Genomic DNA, 27,444 nt, shown 5'->3' on the forward strand with positions numbered 1-27,444 from the left:
TTTTCCTAATGGCCCATTACCTGAATAGGCCCTTTCCCACCCACTATCTAGACTGAAAGTATCTTGCCTATACACCCTGGTGTAACTACATTTGAAATACAGATACATAGTCAATACAGTAACTCCTCGCTTAACGTTGTAGTTATGTTCCTGAAAAATGCTATTTTAAGCGAAACGATGTTAAGCAAATCCAATTTCCCCATAAGAATTAGGTTAGGTTCCAGAGAAAAAATTTTCTCCAGACATTGTACATAGCAATGATGATTGTGAAGCTTGGTTGAGGTGGTGAAGACAGAGGATGGGATATTTCCCAGGGAATGCCTTACTGCTAAGTGATGAGCTAACACTTGGTTGAGCCCTCAAGAGTTAACACATTGTTGTTAATGTAGCCTAACACTCTACAAGGCAGCATGAATGGAGGGAGGGGAGACAGCATGGAAGAGAGAGACAGAGACACACACCCTGTGTGTGAGAGAGAGAGACGTGCATTGCCCCTTTAAGTATGCTGACCCACTCTAAGTACACTGCCTTTTAAAGTAGATCAGCAAGTTGAAACAGCAGCTGCTGCCAGCAAGCTCCCTCCCTCCTGAGCCCTGTCATGTGTCCCCCCTGCTTTGTGGAGATGAGGTAGAGCTGGGGGAGGCAAGAGCGGGGGAGGGGGACACCCTGACATTAGCACCCCTCTTTCTCTCTCCCCCCCCCCCCCCCGCACAGCAAGCAGGAGTCTCTGGGAGCAGCTCCAAGGCAGAGGGCAGGAGCAGCACATGGCAGTGGGTGGAGGGACAGCTGAACTGCCCGGCAATTGATAGCCTGCTAGGCAGTTGCTGCACAGGGAACTTAGGGGAGCGGGGAGCTGATGGGGGGGGGGGGGGGGGCTGCCAGTCCACCCTGGTTCCAAGCCCCCACCAGCTAGCTCCAATGGGTTGCTCTTTCTGCAAGCAGTGGACAAAGCAGGCTGCTGCCAAACGACATTATAAGGGAGCATTGCGCATCTTTAAACAAGCATGTTCTGTAATTGATCAGCAACATAACAACGAAACTTTGTTAACCGAGCTGACTTTAAGTGAGGAGTTACTGTATTCATAACTTCAGATCCAAAAATGATACATGCATACATACAGGATAATATTATTCAGCAAATCATAACTTTTCCAATCACACCTCACATGACTTATCTTGTACAAAATGCATCATAATTATATCATAATAATATTACTATGACGAATATGGGGTGCAGTGTCACAGTCTCCATGAAAGTGCATTTTTTTTTCTTATAGAGAATTTAATATCCAGAGGATTTTCTGTAGAGTTCATTTAAAGAAGGCCAAAGTTTGAACCTAATCTACTTGACAATACCCCTTGAAGATTAGCTTTTGGGATGGTCCCATTACAGGCCTGCTCCTGTGAAGGGCACAGCTCCCTCCTTTCCCACTGAAGCCAAGGAGGAAGTGCTCAGATCCTCACAGGTTGGATACATGCTGATCACCGGCATGCAATGATTAGATGACCTGTGTAAATGAAAACATGCCCCGAGCCCAGTTTCCCCTCTGAGCTGCAGGCCAGAATAGTTTCTAATTACTCAGCGAGAGCCGGCTAGCGGATCAATTGGCTGTGAGAACGGCCTGTTGTTTCTTTTGAAGTGCTAACCCAAATGGAAGTTGCATATTACAGTGTTTGCTAAATGAGAGGGATATTCCTCAAGGGCCTATTTGCCACAGCACAACATGTCGACAGGCAAGCTGCCAGACCACTGGGAATGGTTTCCCAGGGCACAGTTTGCCATTAGCTAATTGAAATTTTTCCTTCAGTCATTAACGCTTTCAGAGAAAAGATGCATTGGCTGGCAGTAGCAATGCATCTCCCAGCCAGTCAGATAGGGCTCCTAACAGGCTAACTGTCTCTTTCTTCTGCTGCAGGAGATCTATAAGAAAGTGGATACTGACTATTCTGGTACCATAGATGCTCATGAGATGCGAAATGCCCTCAAGGAAGCAGGTAAATATCCTGTGTAGAAAGGATGCCCTAATGTGGTATTCCGTATTTTAAAAAAATGAAAATATTAAGGTATTCTGACTAGTCCACTATCCCTCCTGCCTCCTAGCCTCATAATCATGGTGACATCATTGACTCGCCTCTCTCCTCCTGATCTCCATATATATATATATATCCCCTGGCCATACTGTCCACTTCTGGGGTGGTGCTGGCCAGTTCTGGACCCCCTGCAGGAGCAGTTTTTCTGTGGATGATTTGTATCTCTGCAAACTCTTTCTTGGTGGACTTTCTGTGGTTGGGTCCCTGCGCTCTGGATTAGGCCAGCAGACGTCTCATTAACATGAGCCTAAATCAAGCCCGAAAACTCAACGCCTGCGTGTTATGTAGGTAATGGACTCTGCTGCAATTGCTGCTGTTTGGCTGGGGCCCCAGGAGTGCAGTAAGTCTTATTAATTAGGTGCTTATCGCGGGAATATAGGGCTAAGGAACTCTGCAGAACAAGTGGAACATATGCAATTTGTCAAGGCTTTGGGAAGGAGAATTACGCCTGTCTCCACCATAGCATAATGGGCTATAGAAAGGAGAATACACAGTAGAGATAATGGAGACCAACAACTCTTCTAGGGGGAATAGCCCATAATCCTTCAGCCACGTCTTTCTGCAGCTGCAAAATTCCATGTGCAACCTGCGTTAAAGAGTGTATGTAACTGCTGCTTGAGTGATTTCTGTGCTTTCAGGTTTCACTCTCAACAATAAGGTGCAAAACATCATTGCTCACCGCTATGCCTGCAGCAAGATGACCATTGACTTTGACGGCTTTGTGGCCTGCATGATCCGCCTAGAGACCCTCTTCAGTAAGTTCCTTCTTTCGCAGCCGCTGAGCAGAACTGCTGAGCATTGGGGGGTGGGGGGAGGGGAGGGGAGGGGAGGTTTGTTCAGTGCTTGGTGTTTTTGTTTAAATTGGAGTGCTGAGTGCAGAGCACTGTGTAGAAGTGTAAGGGAGCCAGCAAAACTGGATCTGCTTTGCAAACCAATAGAGAAGGCCCCAGACAAAAGCTGGAGGAATTCAATCCAGATCCAAACCTTAATCATCTTTCTTCTAGACAATAGTCATGGACTAGATTGTGGAGCACTTACTCACCCTGGAAGAATTTCCTACTTATGCAAGTAGGTCACTGGCTTCAGTGAGACTATTTGTGTTAGTAAATACTCAACCACATGAGTAAGGCTTGTGCAATCTAGCCGTAAATTAGCACTTACAGACACATTTTTAAAGGCACTAGGTCCCTAAAGATGTAGATGGGTGCCTAGTGGGGTTTTCAATGGGAGTTAGGTACCTAGGCTGTCTTGAAAAATCTCACTAGGCACCTATCTGCATCTTTAGGCACTTTATATCTTTAAAAATCTGTCCCTCTGACCTTTGCAAGACATAACTCTTTAATCTTCACAGCACCCTCATTAGCCCTATTTCAGAAGTGAAGAAAGGAAGGCACAGAGAGGTTAAGAGACTTGCCTCAAGCCAACCAGCAAGCCACTAGGCGGAACTGGGAATAGGAGTTAGGAATCCCTAGCTCAGCTAACCAAATGTATCCAGGCTGGAGGCTTTCCACCATGGCCTGCCCTTTCCTCAGTTCTCTAGTCCACACTGTATTTAGCAACTCCAATGAGTTCTGAGAATGGCAGAGCTTCAAAATGGGGAAGGTGAAAGCTGTTCCAATAAAAATAAGAACTGGCCCAAACCTTCACCTTAAAGTCAAACCGAAACCAAACCAACTTCTCTAACTTGTTAAAATGATTTCTGGGTGCCATTTATCTCAAATGAACCTCTGAACCCTTTTAAGGTTTGCCCAGCACCAGTTCAAAGCTCTTTGTCTGTAAAAGGGTCAAGGATACAGATTATTCTCTTGTACCAAGGCTTGGTTCATTAAAAATAAACTCAATGTTCACATTGAGAAGACGGTGGAAATCTAGAATATGCTTTTGTTTAGGGGCAGTGAAGGAGTTTCATGGGTTTGTGTGGCTATAAAATCAGATTTTGTATCTAATCAGCCACTTAGGATTGTTGTACTATAGGATTATGGGAGAGAGGAAAAGGAGCCATCTAACCTCCGTTTGTAAATTCTGAAGAAACACCCAGTATAATAATAGATCAAGGACAGTCTGATTCTTTTGTGGATTGCTAATAGAGATGGGCTGACAAAAGTGGAGAACTCATTTACTCTTTTGAATGAATGCCGTCTAATGTTAACTGTTCCATTTGACTGACCATTGGGGATTCTTCCAAGATGGTGAAACACTTTTCTTAATCCTCCTATGACTTATAATCACGTGCACTATGTTTCCAGTGCTCTGCCCCCACACTAAACATCTCACACTAGTGATATACTTTACCTTATCTAGGCCTGGGTCAGATCTCACATTCATGGGTGCATCCCTACATATCATGTGAAATGGCCAGTTTGTGGCTGTCCTGTTCTGAACACAGAATGTGTCATAGTGGGTCCTGCCTGATATGCTATCCCATGCAGTGGCTTATGAATGATACTTAAGAGGAAGGGAGGGAAATGGTTTGTAATGCTCCCACCCAATTGTGACTCAGAATTTGCCCCTGAATCCACATTTGAATAGGCCATGGTAGGAGGCCTCCATATTTTGTCAGACACTGTGTTACTTATATTTTATTTCTTCCCTTCTTTTGTTCTTCAGAAATGTTCCAGCTCCTAGACAAAGACAAGAATGGAGTCATCCAGCTCTCTTTGGCTGAGGTAAGGCTAGTTACATCAAACTACTCTATGGTTAAACTGTTGCAATGACTGGTCACAATTAAAACATATTTCCTCAGGAAATCCATTATCAGCTTTATAAACAAATGTAATAGCGATTCAAACAGGAGACTTACTGAAGATTCCACAGTGGAAGAGAGATTTTCAGACAAAAAGCTCTTACTAAAATCCTTCCTAAGCCAATAGTTGTTCTTCCAGAGAATGAACACTTATCACACATACAGTGAAAGAATTTATTCAAAATGCCTCCATTTGTCTAGGAGATGATATCCTTATGGGTATTTTCATTCTCTTCTTTCAAAGTGGAGCAAAGCACTAGAAAATGCACAGCAGGGAACAATTCTTGCACAGGCAGAGGGTGAACTAAGATTTCATGTCTTTTTTTTTTTTATGAGGGTTTTCATTGTTCAAATCAAAGTTGTGCAAAAGTAATGAGGCCCAGTCCTTCCTCTGCAGGGCAAATCCAAATGGAGGGATGAATGGGAGTCCCCCACTGTGATTCCAGTGGCAGTTCATCATATCCTGTTAAGATGTGGGAGGAATCTGGCTCCAAGATTTTTTAAAAAGATCATACATCTCTTTTTGTAGCATTCTCTTGTCCCGAGAGAGAGGCCCATTTGCAAAGTTTGAAGCCAACTCCCAGCTCTGAACTTCCCCAAAGTTCAAGAGCGATTGGATCTGTGGGTTTTGGTTCACCCCATAAAAGAGATTAGATGCCGATCCAATCTTCCCCAAAGTCTGGTGGTGTTTGGATTCATAATTTCCTTTCAGGGCCCATATTTAGTTCCACTAAAGACATTTAATGGACCTTCCAGACAGTCTAACTACTTTTTTCTCTTCCTCCCACAGTGGCTGTGCTGCACAATGGTTTGAGCCGTTGCATCTGAATTGAGTACAGATCCCCGTGACTCTTGCAAACATGTTGTGATTTTCATATGTCTGGAAACTTGGAAGATATTTATTTCCTGTGTATCTGAGTGATTCTCAATCTGCTGCTCCCCTCTTACAGGGAGAAAAAAATCCTGTTTCAATCACCAGCAACTTATTTTAAGCCAAAATGAAAATAAAATGATTCCCTACCATTTGGAAAACAAACACTGCAATGATACTTTAAAAAACAAACAAACAAAAAACTGTTTCTTTTTTCTGCCTGGGGAGTATTTTTGTGTCATGCTGAAATGTCATGAATTACAATTACCACAGATAGGCCTAAAGGGCATAACTTAGATTCAAATTCCAGCTCCAGTCCAATATTCAGCAGTGTTCAGATCCAAACAACTGGTCTGGACAGAAAGGGTCAGCTACAAAATTTGTATCAGATTCTGAAGCATCCTGCATTTGAATCTAGGAGTTTGGTTTGGGCCCATCTCTAAGACTTCGTTTAGTGACCTGGTTTAGTCTATTCCATTTAGGTTCTTATAACATAAGACCTGAGGTTCTTCCAGATTGAGAATAAACAAGGAGGATAGCAGCTGTCATTTGAGTTTTAGTGAGCAGGAGAAGGAGAAGGGAATCCGAAGGCCCTTTTTATGGCTCTGTTGTATGTTTTCAAGTAGGAGAAGGAGAGGGCCAGGTGGTAAGGAAAGATGTGATTCGTGCTTTCAGTAGGCACATTGGTTGATAACAAACCTTGTCAGTGAGCCACATGCAGGTCCAAAACCAAATATTTACATTTAATAGGTGAAAAAGGGGAGTGTGCAGCCTGCGAAGGAGTCCTGTTAGCTCGTCACACTAGAAACCTGAAAGTGCCTGCAGGATGGTTTGCAACTTCAGCTGGAGGTAAAGTTTCCAAACATGGAATCACTGGAGGTGCCAGTTTTTGCACCTGAGGCCTGCAACCCACACAGAAGCAAATGCAGCGCAGTAACAGAGGATGCAGCTTCTTTAGAATCAGTAGAGCTGCTCCTGCTTAGAACTGTGTGAGTTTGGCTCTTGGTCACTAAATTAAAGATCCTCTGAAAGCTCCAGCGTCCTGGCCAAGTTCTAGTTTGAATAACTACATTCTGCCTGCCTGACTATATTCTGCAGCTTCATTTGGAGAAGTTATTTTCCATTCCCTTTCTTAATTGTCAGCACACTAATAAAGCTGATCTATAGCATTGCTAGCACAGAATAGCTGCCATGCTCCATCCCAGAGGTGGCTGTGTTTTAGTGATGTGAATGAACTTTATACAGTAGGCACAGGGCAAAATTCTTCTCTCTCACTGAAGTGGGGATCTCTGCTGCCTGCGATATTCAGGATTTGTTTGACATGGGAACACAATAAGGGCAAAATTAGCATTTAGTGAGCTGCTTGGTATGTAAGAATGGAACATTTTACCCTTGGATTATAAAATGCTGTGGGATCCTTGCAGATGAAAACTGTGATGTACAGTGAAACCTGTGCTAAGGGTCAGCTGGGAAGGGTGGGCACCTTCCCTAAGGTCCAGTAAAATCTCTGGCCTCAAGAGAGTTCCTCTCTATTAATTGCAGTGTGTTATACACTGTAGCTACCCAGCAGTCCCTTTGGCAATTAAGGGGTCTCACTGTAACTACAGGGCCTGTAATGACCTGGCTATATGTGTCTATGCGACAAGCTCCCACCTTCGTGCAGAGGGAATGAAAGGGGAGCTCCTGCCCACTCACTATTGGGAGGTCCAGCCTTGGGCCTTGAAAAAGAAGTGGATGACTGATCTAGGGCTCAAACCCTCTCAGCTTCTTTGCCCCAAGGCCACTTCCTTCACCTCTTCCAAGATACTTCCCTCATGACCCAGAAGGATTTACACAGTCTGTTGTGTATCAGGATCTGGCTGTCCAGCCAAACGTCCCTTCCTTGGGCATGCTGTCTTCAGGCTTTCTTAGAAGTCCAGGAGCAAAAGTCCAAATAAATAACAAAATCCAGACTAAACAAGCTTCCCCTTCCTGGGGTTTCTTCTTCAGCCTTTTGGCCTCGCATGGCCATTTAACAGACCCTCTCATCAGCTCTCCCTCTTCAGTGGGAAGGGAACTGGTGGTATCTTCTGGCCCCTTCACAGAATTCTTTGCTGTGATAACCTCTAATGCTCAGCTGTCCCTCCAGACTTCAATTCCCAACATAATGGATGTGACCAAAACCAGGTGGTGCTGGATCCAGCTGCCCCACTACCCTCTAGTGGATGCATATGAACTGCTCACTGAAGTATCATAGACCCTATACCAGTAACCAATTTTTCCCCCCTCTAGCTCAAGTAGCAGGGTCTGAGTTTTTGGAGCAAGGGGGGGTCTCAGGTCTTTCTCTTCCATCCCTGGAGATCTGATTGGCTATGATAGTGCAGCATAGTGACAACTGTCTGACGTGGCCGGAGATTTTTGATGGTGCTACTATCCCTCCCAAAACAGCATAATAATCTGCATGCACCTGCGTGTCTAAACAGAGAGAAGTCAGGGATGGCGCTCCCAAAGGCCCTAGCTCTGTCCAGCAAGTGCTCTCGGCCAGTTGAGCCAAACAAACACCTCCCCCCAGCACAGCATCCTGAGTATGTCCCACAATTCCTTACCAGCCATGCAGCACAGTAAGCTAACCGCATGCAGCTCTGGATTAGCTTTCTGCTCACATCTGCTAGTCATCAATTTAGTCCAATTACGCATGAGCACAGAGGTGTCTCGCAACAGGACTGGGTAAATCAAATCGAAATCCACTGGATGCTCCTCCTGCCCCTCCCCTCTTCTCAGGCAAAATGCCTCCATTTCAATATATCTCCTACCTATCGCAGTGGCTCTCTGTGTCTTTCACTCACCTTTCCAGGCTGGGCAGAGTGCTACACTCCATCCTCCTTTATCTGTATGAGGCAGGCAGTTCTAGAGGAGCCACGTCCTCTTTTCTTGGTATCTGGTCTCCAGACAACTGCTTAAAAGTAAGCCTTGTCATTGAATACACTTCTCCTTGCCACTTGGTTGCATCTGCAAAAAGATGATTAAGGTCATCTTGTTTCTCTTCCTCATGCGACAAGCCAAACAAGTGTCTGTGCGCATCAATCCTTCTTCTCCCTTGGCACTAATTGCTTGTTGACTAAAATGTCTGCAGCTGCTATTAGGGGGAATGCAGGACAGAAAGGGGGGTGGACTGAGCGTGGGGCTAGGAGTTAGGAACACCTGAGTTCTAATCCCTTGTTGTGTGGCCATGACTTCAGAGTTGCCAAGCACCCGTAGCTGCCATGTGACTTGAGTGCCTTAATCGCTTCATGAGTTCTTCTCGCTGTATAATGGGGATCATAGGGCAGGAGTGTTGCAAGAGCTCACTAATTCAGGTCTGTAATATGCGCAGTATTAGTAGGAAAACCTGACTGTGCCTGGTTGGGATTCCTAGCGCTTCGCATGTAGGATGGCAAATAAGAACTTGCCCATGGGAGCAATGCAGTGGCTAGTCTAACCGTTCCCTTCCCGCCCACACTTTGCAATGTTTCCATTGACTGTGCTGAAGACCATGCAACATGGTGCACCGCAAAGCCAAAATCTCACTCTGTGTTGCTGCGGTAGAGTGTTATAAATATTGGCCAAGGTCCAGAGGGCCGTACTCACTTGTGGACAGCTGGCCTTACATCTGTGTAGTCCTATTAGTTCAAATGGCAGTAATTCCTACCAAAGAAGCATTTTACACCAACTTTGCACAGGACTAAATGATGGTGTGAGGTACAAAGCTGTGGAGAATCAGGCCCTGAATAAGGATGGTTTGTTCCACGTGTGAAATCGACAGGAGAATCAGGCCCAGCAAGTGGAAATAGCTGCCTCAGCTTCTGCCTTAGCAGTCAAAGGAGATCCCACGCTGTAAAGTGATCGCTCGCATAGGGGGGAGAGCTTTTCCATGGGGAATTATTGGGCTTCTCCTTCATCTTTCCTGTCACCTCAGGCTAGAGACCTTGGTTTATGCCTCAGAACAGGAGTGGTCCAGAAACCTCTTCCCCCAGTCATTCACTCAAAGGGATGCTGCTGAACCTAACGCCAATTAATTTTTGGTGGGTCTGCATTTCCACATAGTTTCAGACTGCCTGCCAGGCCTGGAAGTGCTGCAAGAACATGAGCAGTTCCTTCCTTGTGCTATTTCCAACCCAGACAGGCAGTTTCTGAAATCTCAGCCTGACATCAAAATCCCAGTCCAACTTTACAGCCTCGGGAGATTCAGATAAATTTCATAAAATCAACTGAGTGTTTGGGTGCAAGAGGAACCCAACCTCCCACACGTTTGAAGTTTCCCCACTACTAATGAGGTTTCCTCACCCTCTTTACCTCTCTCATATCCTGGGACTGACATGGCTACAACTACACTGTATACCTACTTTTAAAAACGCAGCGGGATTGGACAGCAGTGGTTCCAAACAATGTAACTTCCAAGTGACACTGCAGTATTCTGGGATATTACCCTTTTCTACAGTAGTGCATCTTTGTGAGATAATCTGGTCCAAATCCAGTCCTGGCAGAAATGGGTGCAATTCCTGTTGATCTCAGTGGGAGATACACCCACTTGCTCCAGATCTCAGTGGGATCTCATGTGTTTACCCAAGCTAGGCTAGTCTGGCTCCTTTTAGCTTCTTCATCAGGTAAGGTTGTGAAACTGTTTCCCCCTTGTCCAAAGGGACTTGCTCATCATCTCCCTTGTTCGCATTGTAGAGTCTCCTAACATTATACTTGCTTTAACCTCACGACCTGAGGTCAGCCAGACATTAATCTCTCAGTCTTCCAGAGCACTGTGAACCAAGGGTGGCAGAAGCACCACTCACAAGTATTCACAAGCCTGTCAAGACACAGATGTAGCCATGTGATCAGCTGTCTGGCTTGTCCCCCAGGCTGCACTTTCAGCAGTGGCTCAGAGACTTGAGTGCTGGATCACCAGTGAAGCCACTAGGAGGTACCACACAGAAAGCAGCATCTGTATGTATCTTTCAGCTTCACTTGGCAGGTTTGCATTAACACACTTCCCTGTCTAATCAGGTAGGGCAACAGCATCACAGAGCACACAGGTCCGGTAAGCAGCCCAGGCAACACAATGCTGTGATCTCCAAGTCAGAGATAAGTTAATATGCTTTGGAGTCTACTGAGTGCCTGCAGCTAGACACCTACGCTGAGTTTTCATTAGGGATTCACAGGTCCCAGTGCAGTCAGCACCTCTGAAAAACCAGGCCACTTATTTTTGTGCACCCAGGTTAAAAAATGTTGGCTGAAGCCTTTAAAGAGAGGAAAGTGCAGAAATGGGAGAGGGAAGCACAACACTGAGCTGGTTATAAAATCATAAAGGTCCATATTTATTTATTAATTTTGATAAGGAACTAAACCTCTTTTGGAATAGTCCAGCTGCAGATAGCAGCAGAATTGGGGCTTTCAGGGGTCTTTCACTTCTTCAGGCAAAAATCCTTCACTTGTAGGAGAAGGGAATTGCCCACTTTAGTTCCCCAATGGGGCAGTATCCTAGGACCACCACTCCCCACTCCCAAATACCTGAACGTTAGAGACATCCACCTCAATTTTGGTTTGAAATCCCTATGCTGGCAGCAATCAGAGAGAGGGTGTGTGTGTGAGAGAGAGACCGTTCCTCTTTACTTTGGTTGCTTTACCTGATCATCTTTCAAGAAGCCATTTCAAATTGGAGGTGTCTGAGAGATTAGAGGTGCATCAGCAATGAAGTGTGTACCAAAGCCGATGTGATCATTAGAGTTTTAAGAGCCACAATGACCAGCTGGGTCCAGCAGAGCTTACAGCATATTCCCCTAATTGCACATAATACTTGTTCATTAATTTTCAGTGGAGCTAGCTAGGAATCAGAAAGCGTGATTAGCACTGAACCAGGGATTGTTCACATGTGAGCATTATTCTTTAATTTTACTAGCCTAGTGCACCTCAGGCCAAGAGTAGTTTGTTGTAGCACCACACATGTTCCTGCTAGAGGGCAGTAGTAACTGTTACTTCAGACAGGACTAGCTGGTCCTGCTTTAATATTGTTGTTTTTTAGGCTGCCAGTGAAGGCCTGGAAGGACATTATGCGGTTCATTAGGCAACACCTTTCTGCTGTGAAAACCTTGCTCAGTAAGAAGTGAAGTGCCAGTGGAAATGGAGATTAGAAAAATATATGTGATTTCAGAGGGAATTAGCATAGAGTGAATTAAAGAGGGAAAAGGAGAGTAAGAGAAGAGGAAAACAAGAGAAAATGATAAAGAACCAATTATCTTTTTAATCTGTAAACACCATTAGTCAAAATCCTTTGAGATGGCCCCCAGAGGTGATGACCCTAATCATAGTGAGGGTGTGGTCAATCCCAACAGTAATGAAGTGTTCCTACCATCTTCAATCTTAATTTCAGTTCAACAGGTTTTTCGCTGTAGATTGCTTTTGTACATCCCCCTCCAAACCGTCTGCACCCTAAACTTCGCAACAGTTGGTGAGTGCATGAGAACCTGAAAGAAGAGCTGACTAGGCAAGTTCCATTGTCCAAGCTGGGAGACATGCAAAAGGTAAGTAAATAAACTGTATAACAGTGGAACAGAATAGGAAATTCACAATCCATTGTCAATACTCTGTGGTATTATTGCTAACTTGGATAATAAGAGACTTTGATTATTTTTAATTATATGAGCCAAATTGGAGGTCTTTGAGTAAAACAAGGAAGGGTTATCTTGTGCCTTAGGCAATGGATTGGGGTCAGAAGATTGTGGCTCAATTCCCTGCTCTATCACTAACTTTCTGTGTGCCCTTGGGCAAGTCACTTACTCTCTGTGTGTCCCTGTTTCCCCATCTGATTAAAAAAAGGGGATAAGATCCTTCATTCAATCTTTTGGTGCCTCAGTTCCCCATCTATAAAGTGGAGTTAATAATATCGCCTTCCTCCTACTTTTTATCTGTTTTTTCCATTGAGACTGTAGGCTTCTTGAGGCCTTTTATGTGTATGCGTGATGGGATGGAGTAGGCCCAGAGGCCCCCTGCTGAAGGCTTCAGGGTCCTGCTATATTCATCCCAGGAAAGAAGCAGTGGAGCTAAATCCTCCAAGCAGCCTATAGAGACTGCACAGGAAGCAGCCAGTCAGGGGGAGGCGGCAGGGGGCTAGCCAATCAGAGTGTTGCAGGCTAGTATAAAAGGAGCTGCAGAGCAATCCACAGTCAGTTCTTTGCTGGAGTCAGAGGAGTATTACTGGTGCTCCTGGCTGGCCAATGGGAACTGCAGCACCGTAGACAGCTCAGTACTGGTGGGGAGTGAGAAAGAGCTTCTCGCTGGTTGGCTGGACCTGAACATAGAGGAGCACTGAGGTAGGAGTGAAGCTTTGGTGATGGCTGGGGCTGTGGGGAAGTGGCCTAGGAAACTGAAAGCAGTTTTGTTAAAGGGATATGGGGTGTATGTGGCAGCTATTCTGAGGGTCCCTGGGCTGGGACCTGGAGTAGTGGGTGGGCCTGGGTCTCCCCCATAGTCCACTGGAGAAGTGGCCTACAATTGGACAGCAATAAGCCCCCCAGCAAGGGATCTGAACTACTTAGTGATCCAGGTGGGTCCAGGGCAAAACCATTATCTCCAGGGAGGAAGCCCTGGGTTACAGCCTGATACCAAGGCAGGGACTGTTTAAAGACTGCAGCCACACCTGACCAGAAGGGGTGCTTGGGATAGGTGGGTGCCATGCTGTTACAGTATATACAGTGGCTAGCACTATGGGGCCACAATCTTGATTGCAATCTGGAGGTGCTACTGTAATATAAATAATAGTAAGTCTGACTCAGTGAGGACTTTTGGAATTGTACTTTTGATTGTGTGTGGTGTGTTTTGTTTTTTGTTTGTTTGTTTTTTAATATGCCACTGGCCATGATTTGGTTCTATTGGGCCTCTGGGCTTCCTGGGAAGTAGTGGGGATATGGTGGGGTCCTTTTCATAAGGACTATTAGCATGACCTTGATTTGAAAGGTCTCTTTCTTAGTGTTTGATATCCAATAAGGACTTACTTAGAAGCATTTGATCAGGTAACAAGTATGTTTTCAAGCCATAATCCCATAAAATTTATTAGCCACATGACTATGGCTTGAAAACATATTTTTATCTGTGCTTCCTGACTGAAAGATCACACCTTGTCATACAAATGTCTGATTTTAGCACTGAATAAAATGCTGTCGATAGGGATCCATTTAAACATATGATGTATCAAGTACTCTTCATTAAGTTATCTGATTTCCTTCAAATGTCACCGATTACCCAGCCTGAGACTATTTTATGGGGTCTGTAGTGAGGTGGCCTGGCTCCCAACCACCCCAGAGAGGGATGAGCCCCTCTGGATGCCAAAGTGGGCGGAGCCACTGGAGCCTGCGCCCGCCCCCCCAAAGGTCAAAGCGCAGGACAGGAAATATAAAATCCCCACCCCAGGGCTCAGAAGCTACCTGGCTGCCAGAGAAGCCAGACTCTGGGGGCCTAGCTCCCGCTGGGGAGACTCCTGCAGCCTGTGACCGACCCAAGGACTGGCCATACCAGTCAAGGCCTGGTGCCGACCAGACCCCGGAGAAGCTGTTAAGCCTACCTGGGAGAAGTGACCCAGAGGAGCTGCCAAGCCTACCGCTCGCCGAGTACCCTGAGGAGCGCATGGTGCTTGATTCTGTGGAGGACACTGACCAGACGCAGGTACTGCTAGAGGGGGAGGTAGGAAGTAGCCCGGGGACAGCCGACCCTAGTCTGGCTGCGGCACACCTGGAGCCGATGTCAGTGTGTTGCGGCCAGGATCCCCACTGACACAGCAGCAGGCGGCCTGCCGCTGTCAGGGCCCCGGGCTGGGACACAGTGGAGTGGGCGGGCCTGCATCACCTCCTGCCACCCCACTAACGGGTAGCAGTCTCCCCCTTGCCCCAGATGCTCAGAACCAGGAGCCTGGGTTTTGTTCCTGAACTATTTGCTCAGCCCCTGCCTGAGGGCCTGAGCTCCTGCTTGTTTGCTGCCCTGCCTTGATCCAGGGCCTGGGCTTGTTCCTGAACGATTTGCTCAGCCCCTGCCTTAGGGCCTGAGCCCTTGACTGTTTCCTGCCCCCCCAGGCTAATTCCTCGACTCACCGGACCTAAGTAGTGAGGCGGCCTGGTTCCCAGCCGCCCCAGAGAGGGGCGACCCCCAACCAAACCCCTCTACAGGGTCTAAAAAAAGAGGTTCCATATCCAAATTTAGAATCAGTGAGTGAGGTATAAGGAATGGATGGACATAGACTGGAACAAAACAGGTGCCTCCTCTAGGATCATTTGGTTAGTGAGGGTCCTAATGAACCTTGAGTAGAGCCCTTTGGAGTCTCTGTATTAGGCTGAGAATGTGTTGCATATTTTGCTGCAGCTTTTGCTAAGCCAAAGTGATCAAGTGTATGTAGTGAATTAAGATATCTGCAACTGGAGTGCTTCCTGGAGAAGGCTGGGGATAAAGGTCATCCAGAGACCCTATAAAACCAATCTGAAACCACCAGTAGACCTATAAATAATACAGATGCCAAACAAAATTGTGCTGTAGCTTGCCTTTAACCTATTCTCCCTAAACATTTACTTCTAATTACTTTTCTTAACTGCATTACAGTGTACTTCCTAATTACAGCAGGGAAACACTCGAGTTGTAATGGTTGGTTTTTTTGTTTTGTTTTTTGTTAATCGCTTTTCTCTTAGCTCTCTACCAGTTAACTCTCCTGGCCTCTAACTTTATGTAAGTGAGTACAAGCTGTTTGGCAAATCCTTCAACCGATGGCAAGTTAAAACTGCAAGGGACAGATTAGGAGACCCTATTCACAGTGAGGATCACTTTACCCCTTGAGTAGTGCCATTGAAATCAATGGGACAACTTGCAGATGCCACTCAGTATGAGTAAGAGTGTTGTTAAGAGCTGATGTAAAGAGGAAGCCATTTATAGTGCACAAGTTTTATTGGTCCTACAAAACTATGCCACATTATTAGTTTCATAAGCACAGGAAGTAGAGGTGCAGGGGGTGCTACAGCATCCCCAGGTTTTGTGCCCAGTGTCCTGGCTCCTGGTCTCTGCCTCCACCCAGCTGCCAGCCCTGCATGTGGGGTCCCGCCTGGCCACCAGCCCTGTACCTGGGGCTCCACTGCCAGCCCCGGGGGGGTCCTGCCCAGCTGCTGGCCCTGCATGCAAGGTCCCAGCCGCTGGCCCCACACCTGGGGCTCCGCACCCGCCCCTAGCTGTGGCCCCAGCCTTTGCTGCCTTACCTGGTCCATGGCCCTACTCCCAGCCCCAGCTCTAGGGGATGGTGAGGGTCACGGACTGGAGTAAAGGCAGGGTGCAGCTCAGCAACCCCACTCCAAAAACTGTTCCAGCACCACTGGTTTGTTTGCCATCTATTGGCACCTTCTCTATGAACTAACCTACTATTTCTATACAGATGGAGCCGTCTGGTAACAAGCAGTATAGTCTGGCCCCAAAGGAGTAATTTCACACAATGATTCAAACAAAGCAAACCCCCTTCCCAAACACTGCAGGATTCATTCATAAGTTGCAAATAGTATATAAACTATATAGGCAAGTATATAACAAATAAATATAAGGACTGGCAAGTATTAAAAAGGCAAACCAGTTAAAAATCCTATTGTTAAAGGACCCATTTCCTTCCTGCAGGCCCCAACCCTGCAAATATTTAGGCATGTGAATAGTGCTATTGAGTTCACCGGGACTACTCATGTGCATAAAATTAAACACATGGAGTATGTCTACATGGTGGCGGGCGGGAGGGGGACCCTGCAGCAGCAGCAGAAAGTTTCAGAGCCCCATCTACAGACTAGTGCAAGCTTAGCTCTGTAGAGCCCGGTGCTGAAACTTGCTCCTGTGGGGGGTTTATACCATGTAGACGTACCCGTGGAGTGAAATCCTGACCCTTGCACAAAGCACTTGCTGCTGAAGCATTAAATCAGTGCTGATCAGGCCACCGCTTGCATGAGCCAGTGCTCAGCCTGGGCAGGTCCTCCAGTGTGGCTGTACTGCTCCCAGCCCTGCCCACTGGGGCAGGCACCAGGCTCCCCATCAGCTGTCCCTTTTCATGTTAGTGTGTGCAAGTGGCTTGCATGCTCCCAGACAGGAGATGCTGGGCACTGGCTACTGCAAATCCACTTGAGATCTGTCGCTCTCCGCATCTGCGGATGTAAATTTTGTATCCGTGCAGGGCTCTACTTGTTGGGCAGAGTGCATGCTGCATGTTACAGAAGAGAGATGTACCATGTTCTCTCATGGAGACTTTGTCTTCCTCCTTTTTGCTGCTTTTCCTTCATCTAAAATAAAAGCCATTCAGAGTGGAAAGTATATAGATTTGCTCTTTGTTTCTGGATGTGCATAGCAGTGGAGATTGTTAAAGAAATTCACAAAGCACAGTTCAGGCATATTTCAGCCAGGGCAGTAATTGCCCTGATCAGTAGCAATCACTGCAAAACAGGAAAAACATCTACAATTTACAACGTGTGGGACCACGGACACTAAGATGTATTTAAAAGTGCTTCACGTAACCCCAGCTTCTTCCAATTGTGACAACACTCCATGAGTTTCCAACCTCTTCCTCAGGTGTGCCCTCAAAGAGCTCAGCACACGAAGAATACCTTTATGTAAGCTCCAGGTCCCCTGATGACTATAGTTCCCCAGATCATTCTAACAATCCCTTTCCTAGAGTGCACCTGTCTTTAGATAGCGATGCACCTGCTTATAAAAGACTTTAGCTAAGCACACTAAAGTGACATGAATAAAAGCCCTCTGGAATTTTAAATACAGATCCCAATAGAGCTCAGTCCGGAATGGGAAAGTGGCTGGGCACTCAAAGGGACAAAGCCCTTTTGCTTTAACCATGTATTTATTAGAGATGGTGGTTGTTCAGGTTTTGGTCCTAGGCTTCCCTTTCATTCTGCCCCTTAATTATAGTCTTATCACAGCAAGGCCTGGCTTCAGTGTGAGCGCTTATTTGCATCATCCATTTTAGTGACTAGTGTTTGTTAGAGGTGTTTGCTTTCAAATTGAATGTGATGTGCCCCAGCTGCTACAGCCAGGGGTACTGCACAAGCAATAAAAGATCAAAATTGCCTTCTGAACAGGATGATTATAACTTGTGTGAAATGTATCAGAGGGATAACCGTGTTAGTCTGAATCTGAAAAAAGCAACAGAGGGTCCTGTGGTACCTTTAAGATTAACAGAAGTATTGGAGCATAAGCTTTCGTGGGTAAGAACCTCACTTCTTCAGATGCAAGTAATGGAAATTTCCAGAGGCAGGTATAAATCAGTATGGAGATAACAAGGTTAGTGCAATCAGGGAGGGTGAGGTGCTCTGCTAGCAGTTGAGGTGTGAACACCAAGGGAGGAGAAACTGCTTCTGTAGTTGGATAGCCATTCACAGTCCTTGTTTAATCCTGATCTGATGGTGTCAAATTTGCAAATGAACTGGAGCTCAGCAGTTTCTCTTTGGAGTCTGGTCCTGAAGTTTTTTTGCTGTAAGATGGCTACCTTTACATCTGCTATTGTATGGCCAGGGAGGTTGAAGTGTTCTCCTACAGGTCTTGGGTCAGATATCAGGAATGGCAATACATAAAAACCATTTGCAAAACTCTGACCCAGACCCCTCAAGACTGTGTTTGGTATAATTTTAATGGCATTCCGAGGGGTCGAAAAAGTCTTCTACTGTATTCCAGCAGCTGAAATGAAACTCTGATTAATACTGTTCACAGCTGGTAATAAGTGACTGAACTGCCCTTTGATCACCAGTAGCCTTTTTCTGTACATAGCAGAAGCCAAGTGAGCAAGTAACAAAGGAGTGGGGAGTAAGGGAGGTACTATTAATATGTCACATTTGGCTTACACATGCCTGCTATTTAACTACAGTCCTCTTCTGTCTCACACCCCGAGGCAGCAGAAAACTAATAAGCCTGTCAACGGGGAAGATAACACAACACTGATCATTACAACTTCACTAAATAAGTCATTTGAAATTAATTATATTGCACCCTAGTAAGATTAGCTCTGGTTGACTCTACTCCTCTTAGATGATGATGATGTCAGGGTTGAATACAGTAGTTCTAACCTTGTGCCGGCTTGCAGATGTGCAGCATATAACTAGGGTAGGAAATGGATGAACACTGAGTCTGTGCATATGGTACCACAGTCTCATGCTGCAAAGTGCAGCATCTACTACCCAGAGAGTGGAGAGAATTTAAAGCCCTGGCACCTCTGCAGACTGGCTGAAATCCAGGCAATGATGCCAGTTTATTTAGAGGTCTGAAGGATGATCTAGAGGCAGCATAATCCAACTACAGCTCCAGAGCTTGCTACATACCTCTTCTATGGGTAGGTGCACTCAGCCCCTGTGAGAAGTCTGGGGTCTCTTGCATCATGTCTGAGCAGCCCGTGCTCGCTAGGGGGAAGAATGGCTTCAGAGGGAGGAGGCCACAGTGCTGAGGCTGGAAGTGAGTTAAAGGGGTGGAGATGGAGGTAGCAGAAGCAGATCTTGGAAGGCACCAAGCCTTCCCACTTGTGTGCTGCAAATGGCAAGTTAACTCTAAATCAGCCATTTATATTTCAGAGCTATAGAGTTACATGTGACTGTCCAAGACCCTAACTATGGCTACCGTGGCATCCATTGGTCTCATCAGAGTTGTTCTCACTCTGCCCAGAAGAATACCAGGACACCAGTCACTGCAGAGCTCCCTGAAATATGTGAGAATGCAAAGCAAATTGGATGGCCTCTGACTAAGGCTTCCATCCAAGAAGAGAGGGGAGCAATGCCTCGCCCTATGCATCCTTGAAGGGAACAAGAAGCAGAGATGAAATGTACTGAATGGCGTTTCAGAGGGTCCCAAACCAACCTCCACCTGGTATTCCAGTTCTGCTGGGTGATGGCTTTGTTATGTTGCATCAGTAGATTATGACAGAGTCAAGGTGATGCAGAGTAGAACACCTTACTGCAACTACTCCATGTCTCTGCAACCCTGTTCAGCAATGAAATGGCCCAGCAGCTATTCAAGGCTGGGCACCTCTGTTCTGAACAGTAGTGAGAAACTGCTGAGCACAGATTTGTTCTTTTAACCTGTGGCTAGATGGTGCAAGCACTGCTATGGCTGAAATAAATACTTGCAGCTTTTCTCTGTGGGAGCTGCTGTAAAACTTGGAATGTTGCAGAGATGAAATGCCTGGGCTGATGGGCTTGAACTGTCTCCTCTCCACTTCAGCTGTTACAGAGAGCAGCATTTCCCTTTGGGATATTCTCCTGGGGAATCTGTCCTGCCTAACTGAGCCCTACTCTCTTGGCCTTACTTCCTGTCCTTTGGGGGGTGGAAAGGTGTTAAACACTGAGCTAGCAGGGGAGGGGAAAGAAAAACAGACCTTGTCCACAAAGATGCAGCTTGAACTCCAGCTACGTTAGTAAATTTTAGCAAAGATGGGGGGGAATGCTGCTAAAGAGTAAAACATTTTGGATGTTGTGCTTATCGAAGGGTTTAGTGGGAGAAGATTATTAGTGCAGTATGATAGGAACTGTGCCTAACGAGATCCCTCTCTGAAGAGCTCACAAGTCTAAAGGCCTGAGTGAGAACACTCAATGCACTATATAGACCAGTATATGGGCATGAAGAGAAAGATGGCCTTGGAGTTAAGGCACTGGACTAGGTGTCATGATGTAGCAGTTAGGAGGTTTAGGTTCAGTTCTCCTCTTTGCCCCAGGCTTCGTAGGGGAGTCTGGCTAGGTCGCTTTTAAAGCTATTTAGGTGTCACTGCGCTCAGCGTTTCAACATTTAACTGATTTAGGAGCCTCAGTCTCTTTTTCAAAAGAGATTTAGTCACTTAGGAGACAATCCCATTGACAGTCAAATCTGGGCCTTCATCTGTGTGCCCCCTGATGGCAATAATAATACTTCCTTTCACTTGCTCTTCCCTTTCTTGTCGTTTTTTAGTTTGTAAGCTCTGCAGAACAGGGACTGTCTCTTCCTGCATGTATGGTCCGCACTATTCCCAAAGTGGCCTCTAGGCATGGCTGTAATACAAATAATAGCTGGAATTCATGCAGGGGTTCAGTTTTCAAGAGCACATAAAACAGGGAAAGGAAGAGGGAGGAGAGCTTAGTACACACTAATTGTGAGGCTGTTCCAGGTGTCCAGGGCAACCTGAAGAAGGTCCGGAGTGGGTGAAGAAGATAATGGTAGTAACGTTTAGCTGTTCTATAGCACTTGCCGTTTAAATATCTCAACGTGCTTTACAAACTGGGCAATTATCATTGCTCCCATTTTACATACACGGAAATTGAAACAAAGAGATGAAGTGACTGTCTCAAGGTTGCACAGCAAGTCTGTGGCTGTGTCAGGATTAGAGCCCAGGGAATATCCCCTCTGCTTTGGTCCCGTGTACGCCAGGTAAAGGGGTCGGAGTGGCATAAAGGGGCTCTAAAAGCCCCAGATCTGACCCAGGGAGAATTTCTCTGGTGCTGGAACTTCTTGTGGCTGGCTTCCGAGAACCCCCTCATAAGGGGGGTTCGTGTGTGTGTGTGTGTATTATTCTGGGCAGCGCTGCTGCCCCAGGACAGCCAGGAACAGATTGCCATAACAGGTTGCAGGAGGGGAGGGATAGCTCAGTGGTTTGAGCATTGGCCTACTAAACCCAGAGTTGAGAGTTCAATCCTTAAGGGGGGCCATTTAGGGAGCTGGAGTAAAAATCTGTCTGGGGATTGGTCCTGCTTTAAGCAGGGGTTTGGACTAGATGACCTTGGTCCCTTCTAACCCTGATATTCTATATTATCAGTTATGCTTGTGGCAGGGAAGTCAGCTCAGGCCCTGGAGCCATGCAGAACTGGGAGAGCACAACAATGGTTTAAAGCCACCTGAGTCGTCATCCTCCCCCTGCACTACTCCCCCATCCCTCAAAGTGGTACAACATAGAATCTCACTCCAGGCCTCCTGAATCTTTTACTGATGGGTTCCAACTACTAGACCTACTGCCTCTCTGGTCTAGTGGTGAGAGCAACTGGGCCTCCTCATTCTGCTGACTGGAAGTTTTGAAAATATCCCAATGGTTCTTGTTGTGAGGCTAAGTGACTTAATGTTTGTAAAGTGCACTGTGATCCTTGGAAGGTGCCATGGAAGTGCAGAGAGTTATCGTGATGTTTGGAAACACTTTATAAATGCAGATTATGAAAAGACAGAATGTTGTTCTAATAGTTGAACAGAAATGGGGGAAACCCCAGAAGGGCTACGAAGGGTCATAGCAAAGTGTTCAGCCTCTTTTACAGATTCAAGAATTCTTTGATTAGGCACACTTCTTCCCAAAAGGACCTTTTCTTTGCAAATGAAATTGGTGCTCTGTCAGCATGCTGTTTGCAAAACAAACACACCGCTGGGCTGATGAGATGTAAAAGGAATTGTATTTCTGCAGGGTGTGCAAAGAGCAGATGTGGTTTCTCTGTATGAGAAACAGAAGTATGGCTATACAGCTGGGAAGCAGGGAGAGTGGATGTGAGGTGTGTGCAGGGGGCCGGGATGGAGGAGAAACATAATTTCATTAGTTTGTAAAGTGGACTGCAAAGGGTGAGAAGCCAAGTATAGGATATGGAGGTAAGAGTAAGGCTAGGTCTACACTACCCGCCTGAATCGGCGGGTAGAAATCGACCTCTCGGGGATTGATTTATCACGTCCCATCGGGACGCGACAATCGATCCCCGAATCGACGCTCTTACTCCACCAGCGGAGGCGGGAGTAAGTGCCGTCGACAGAAAGCCGCAGAAGTCTATTTTGCCGCCGTCCTCACAGCGGGGTAAGTCGGCTGCGATACGTCGAATTCAGCTACGCTATTCACGTAGCTGAATTTGCGTATCTTAAATCGACTCCCCCCTGTAGGGTAGATGTACCCTAAGATATTTAGTTACCCCCTCCACACTAATACTCTGTCTGAGCCCTGGTCTATGTTATGAGTTTAGGTCGAATTTAGCAGCGTTAGGTCGATTTAACCCTGTACCTGTCCACACTACCAAGCCTCTTTTGTTGACTAAAAGGGCTCTTAAAATCAATTTATGTACTCCTCCGCGGCAAGGGGTTTAGCACTAAAATTGACCTCACTGGGTCGAATCTGGGGTAGTGTTGGCGCAATTTGACGATAATGGCCTCCGGGAGCTATCCCAGAGTGCTCCATTGTGTTCTGGACAGCACTTTCAACTCCGATGCACTGGCCAGGTAGACAGGAAAAGCCCCACGAACTTTTGAATTTCATTTCCTGTTTGGCCAGCGTGGCGAGTTGATAATTACGGGTGACCATACAGATCTCATCAGCACAGGTAACCATGCAGTACCAGAATCACAAAAGAGCTCCAGCATAGACCGAACGGGAGGTACTGCATCTGATCGCTGTATGGGGAGAAGAATCCGTGCAGGCAGAACTCCGTTCCAAAAGACAAAATGCCAATATAGTTGCCAAAATTTCCAAGGGCATGATGGACAGAGGCTATAACAGGGACACACAGCAGTGCCGTGTGAAAATTAAGGAGCTCAGGCAAGCCTATCAAAAAACAAAGGAGGCAAACAGTTGCTCCGTGTCAGAGCCCCACACATGCTGCTTCTATGATGAGCTGCATGCAATTCTAGGGGGGGGCCCTACCACTACCCCACCACTGTCCGTGGAGACCTGCAAGGGGGGAGTCTCACGCAACAGGGATGAGGATTTTGTGGATGAGGAGGAGGTTGAGGATGGCGCACAGCAGGCAAGCGGAGAATCCTTTCTCCCCGGCAGCTAGGAACTGTTCATCACCCTGGAGCCAATAGTGGGCTCCTGGACCATGAAGCCAGAGAAGGCACCTCTGGCGAGTGTACCTTTGTAAATATAATACAGGGTTTAAAAGCAAGCATGTTTAATGATTGATTTTGCCCTGAAGACTTGAAGCATTCGCGGCCAGTATAACTACTGGAAAAGTCTGTTAACGTGTCTGGGGATAGAGCAGAAATCCTCTGGAGACATCTCCATGAAGCTCTCCTGGAGCTACTCTAAAAGCCTTTGCAGAAGGTTTCTGGGGAGGGCAGCCTTATTCCGTCCTCCGTGGTAGGACACTTTACCACACCAAGCCAGTAGCAAGTAGTCTGGAATCATTGCAGAACAAAGCATTGCAGTGAATGGGCCCAGGCTTTGGTGGCATTCAAGCACATCCATTCTTTATCTCTCTGTGTTAGTCTCAGGAGAGTGATATCATTCGTGGTCACCTGGTTGAAATATGGGAAATTTGTTTAAGGGGACATTCAAAGGTGCCCGTTCCTGCTGGGCTGTTTGCCTTTGGCTGAAAATGAATGCTACGAGATGGGGGAGGAGCATGATGAGAGGAGGCAGGATGCAATGCTGAGGTTAATGGGGGAGCAAACTGACATGCTCAGGTGTCTGGTGGAGCTGCAGGAAAGGCAGCAAGAGCACAGACTGCCGCTGCAGCCCCTGTATAACCACCTGCCCTCCTCTCCAGGTTCCATATCCTCCTCACCCAGACGTCAAGAACACGGCACCCACCAGTGGAAGGGCACCCAGCCACTCCACCCCAGAGGACTGCCCAAGCAACAGAAGGCTGGCATTCAAAAAGTTTTTAACTGTAGTGTGGCCTTGTCCTTCTCTCCTCTCCTCATCCAGCACCCCACCCAGTGCTTCCCTCCTCACCCACCCCTCCCAGGCTACCTTGCAAGGTTTTCCGCCTATTTGTGTGATGAATTAATAAAGAATACATGATTTTGAAACAATGACTTTATTGCCTCTGAAAGCAGTGATCGAAGGGGGGAGGTCGGTTGGCTTACAGGGAAGTAGTCAACCAAGGGGGTGGGTTTTCATCAAGGAGAAACAAAGAGAACTGTCAGACCGTAGCCTGGCCAGTCATGAAACTGGTTTTCAAAGCTTCTCTGATGTGCAGGGCGCCCATCTATGCTCTTCTAATCGCCCTGGTGTCTGGCTGTGCATAATCGGCCGCAACCTCCCACCCCACCATAAACATCTCCCTCTTACTCTCACAGATATTGTGGAGCAAGCAGCAATAACAATGGGAATATTGGTTTTGCTGAGCCTAACCTAGTTAGTTAGTAAACTGCGCCAGCGAGCTTTTAAATGTCCAAATATACATTCTACCACCATTCTGCACTTGATCAGCCTATAGTTGAACTGCTCCTTACAACTGTCCACGGTGCCTGTGTATGGCTTCATAAGGCATGGCATTAAGGGGTAGGCTGTGTCCCCAAGGATAACTATTGGCATTTCAACATCCCCAACAGTAATTTTCTGGTCTGGGAAGTAAGTTCCTTCCTGCAGCTGTTCAAACAGACCAGAGTTCCTGAAGATGCGAGCGTCATGAACCTTTCCTGGCCATCCCACGTTGATGTCGGTGAAACGTCCCTTGTGATCCACCAGTACTTTCAGCACCATTGAAAAGTACCCCTTGCGGTTTATGTACTGGCTGCCAAGGTGGTCCGGTGCCAAGATAAGGATATTCGTTCCGTCTATTGCCCCACCACAGTTAGGGAACCCCAATGCAGCAAAGCCATCCACTATGGCCTGCACATTTCCCAGAGTCCCTACCCTTGATAGCAGCAGCTCAGTGATTGTGTTGGCTACTTGGTTCACAGTAGATTTGCCCACTTCAAATTGATTCCCGACTGACTGGTAGCTGTCTGGCATTGCAAGCTTCCAGAGGGCTATTGCCACTAGCTTCTCAACTGTGAGGGCTGCTCTCATCTTGGTATTCTTGTGCTTCAGGGCAGGGGAAAGCAAGTCACAAAGTTCCATGAAAGTGCCCTTATGCATGCAAAGGTTTCGCAGCCACTGGGAATCATCCCAGACCCGCAACACTATGCGGTCCCACCAGTTTGTGCTTGTTTCCCGGGCCCAGAATCGGCATTCCATGGCAGGAACCTGCCCCATTACTGCCATGATGTCCAAATTGCCAGGGCCCATGCTTTGAGAGAAGTCTATGTCCATGTTCTCATCACTATCATGATCGTGCTGCCGTCACCTCTTCGCCTGCTTTTGAAGGTTCTGCACATACTGCAGGATAATGCGCGAGGTGTTTACAATGCTCACAACAGCAGCAATGATGGTGAACTGAGCGGGCTCCATGCTTGCTGTGGTATGGCGTCTGCAGGAGAGCAGAGTTGCAGCGGTGGAGGACGATAGTTAGCACCACGCACATTTCCTGAGGAAGAACACACGTACCTGGGAGCACATGACAGACAATTCACTATTGAGGCAATATCATCAGAGCAGAGTTGCAGCAGAAGCGGTGTATGATGATGGTTTGCAGTCCTACTGCACCGTCTGCTGACAGCAGCAGCCAGGACACAACAGCGGTGGTGTCGGTGAGCTGAGTGGGCTGCACGCTTGCCGTGGTATGTCTGCATGGAAAAAAGGCGCGAAATGATTGTCTGTCATTGCTTTCACGGAGGGAGGAACGAATGACGACATATACCCAAAACCACCTGCAACAATATTTTTTTTTTTTTGGTCCCATCAGGCATTGGGAGCTTAACCCAGAATTCCAATGGGCAGTGGAGACTGTGGGAACTGTGGGGTAGCTACCCAGAGTGCACTGCTCTGTAAGTTGATGCTAGCCACGGTAGTGAGGACGCACTCCGCCAACTTAATGCGCTTAGTGTGGACATATGCAATTGACTGTATAAAATCGCTTTCTAAAAATCAATTTCTATAAAATCGACCTAATTTCGTAGTGTAGACATACCCTGAGTGGCTTAGCATTCTATTCCTTTGTAACAGGGTGAATACCAATGGGCCCAATCCTCATTCCACTTAAACTAATGGCCAGGACTTCAGTGGGCACAGGATCAGGCTCATGTGCTGTAGGACAGGAGAGCAACTATGAGAGTGGAAAAGTGACAATGTGCTAGTGGAATTCTAGAGAATGATAAAAGGAAGGAAACTGAGGAAGGAGTTTGGGGTTGATGGTGAGTGGTTTTTTGAATTTTCACCTGATATTCCCTGGCACAGTGTTGAAGGTCGTTTTCTCCCGTCACATGGTTAACATCACTCCTTGAGGTGGCCCATGTCGGAGAATAACAGAGTTCTCACTTTTTGTTTGGATACAGCAAGTCAGAGACTTTATTTTCTCTAACAAAAAGTGAAAACTCTGCTTCCACACCCAGGAAAACCTGGGTGCTGACACCCATTGTCCTTTTCCTAGCATAGACAGGCCCTCCTAAGATAAGTAGGGGAGCAATGGCGCTTGTGATACACGTTGGCTCTGGAGGAGATACACATGGTGGGATTCTTGAGGTGGGGGTAGGGGGACCATTTGTGTCCTCCCATAGATAACATTTTCATGCTTAGGAATGTAAGCTTATTGCCCACCTAGCAATAGTTTTACCACTGTTGGCTTAGGAGGGGTCTATTTAAAAAAAATCATTAGGGCAACATTATTGAAGTCAATGAAATAAGATTTGCTTCTATTTAAGGCAATCTAAACTGACTACTGCTTTGGGTAATCACCACCCGGTGTGCAGGAGAGATTTAAACTGACTTCAAGATAGGTGGAAGGAAGCAGGAGTGAGTTATGGGGACTTGTGCAATCCCTCCCCAGAGGAAAACTGTTTGTTTGTGGTCAGTGTGGGCATGGAGACAGCTAAAAGAGCTGAAGAGTGCAAGGGCTAGTTACAATATGAAAAGGTAGTCGCATGCTCCACTTGAACTAAATTACTCTACCTTTATTGCCCAGACCAAGTATGGAAACTTGTATTCCTTACA

General features: G+C 46.6%; 2 protein-coding genes across 3 annotated transcripts in view; both read left to right on the forward strand.

The window, feature by feature from the left end:
• Positions 1-5,870, forward strand: part of LOC101941270 (calpain-8) — a 44,341-nt gene extending 38,471 nt beyond the window's left edge. For both annotated transcript variants that reach the window (XM_008175203.4, XM_042848573.2), the window contains 4 exons: positions 1,917-1,995; positions 2,730-2,846; positions 4,699-4,757; positions 5,625-5,870. In XM_008175203.4, coding sequence (XP_008173425.2) covers positions 1,917-1,995; positions 2,730-2,846; positions 4,699-4,757; positions 5,625-5,648 — 279 coding nt within the window. In that variant the 3' untranslated portion in view covers positions 5,649-5,870. The remainder of the gene's footprint in view (positions 1-1,916; positions 1,996-2,729; positions 2,847-4,698; positions 4,758-5,624) is intronic.
• A 7,017-nt stretch (positions 5,871-12,887) lies between these two features.
• The window catches only part of SUSD4 (sushi domain containing 4), a 166,165-nt gene continuing 151,608 nt past the window's right edge, over positions 12,888-27,444 (forward strand). The window contains exon 1 of the mRNA XM_042848574.2: positions 12,888-13,021. The gene's annotated coding sequence lies outside the window, so the exon portion shown is untranslated. The remainder of the gene's footprint in view (positions 13,022-27,444) is intronic.

The sequence above is a fragment of the Chrysemys picta genome, chromosome 3 (assembly GCF_011386835.1).
Source record: "Chrysemys picta bellii isolate R12L10 chromosome 3, ASM1138683v2, whole genome shotgun sequence".
Lineage (NCBI taxonomy): Eukaryota > Metazoa > Chordata > Testudines > Emydidae > Chrysemys > Chrysemys picta.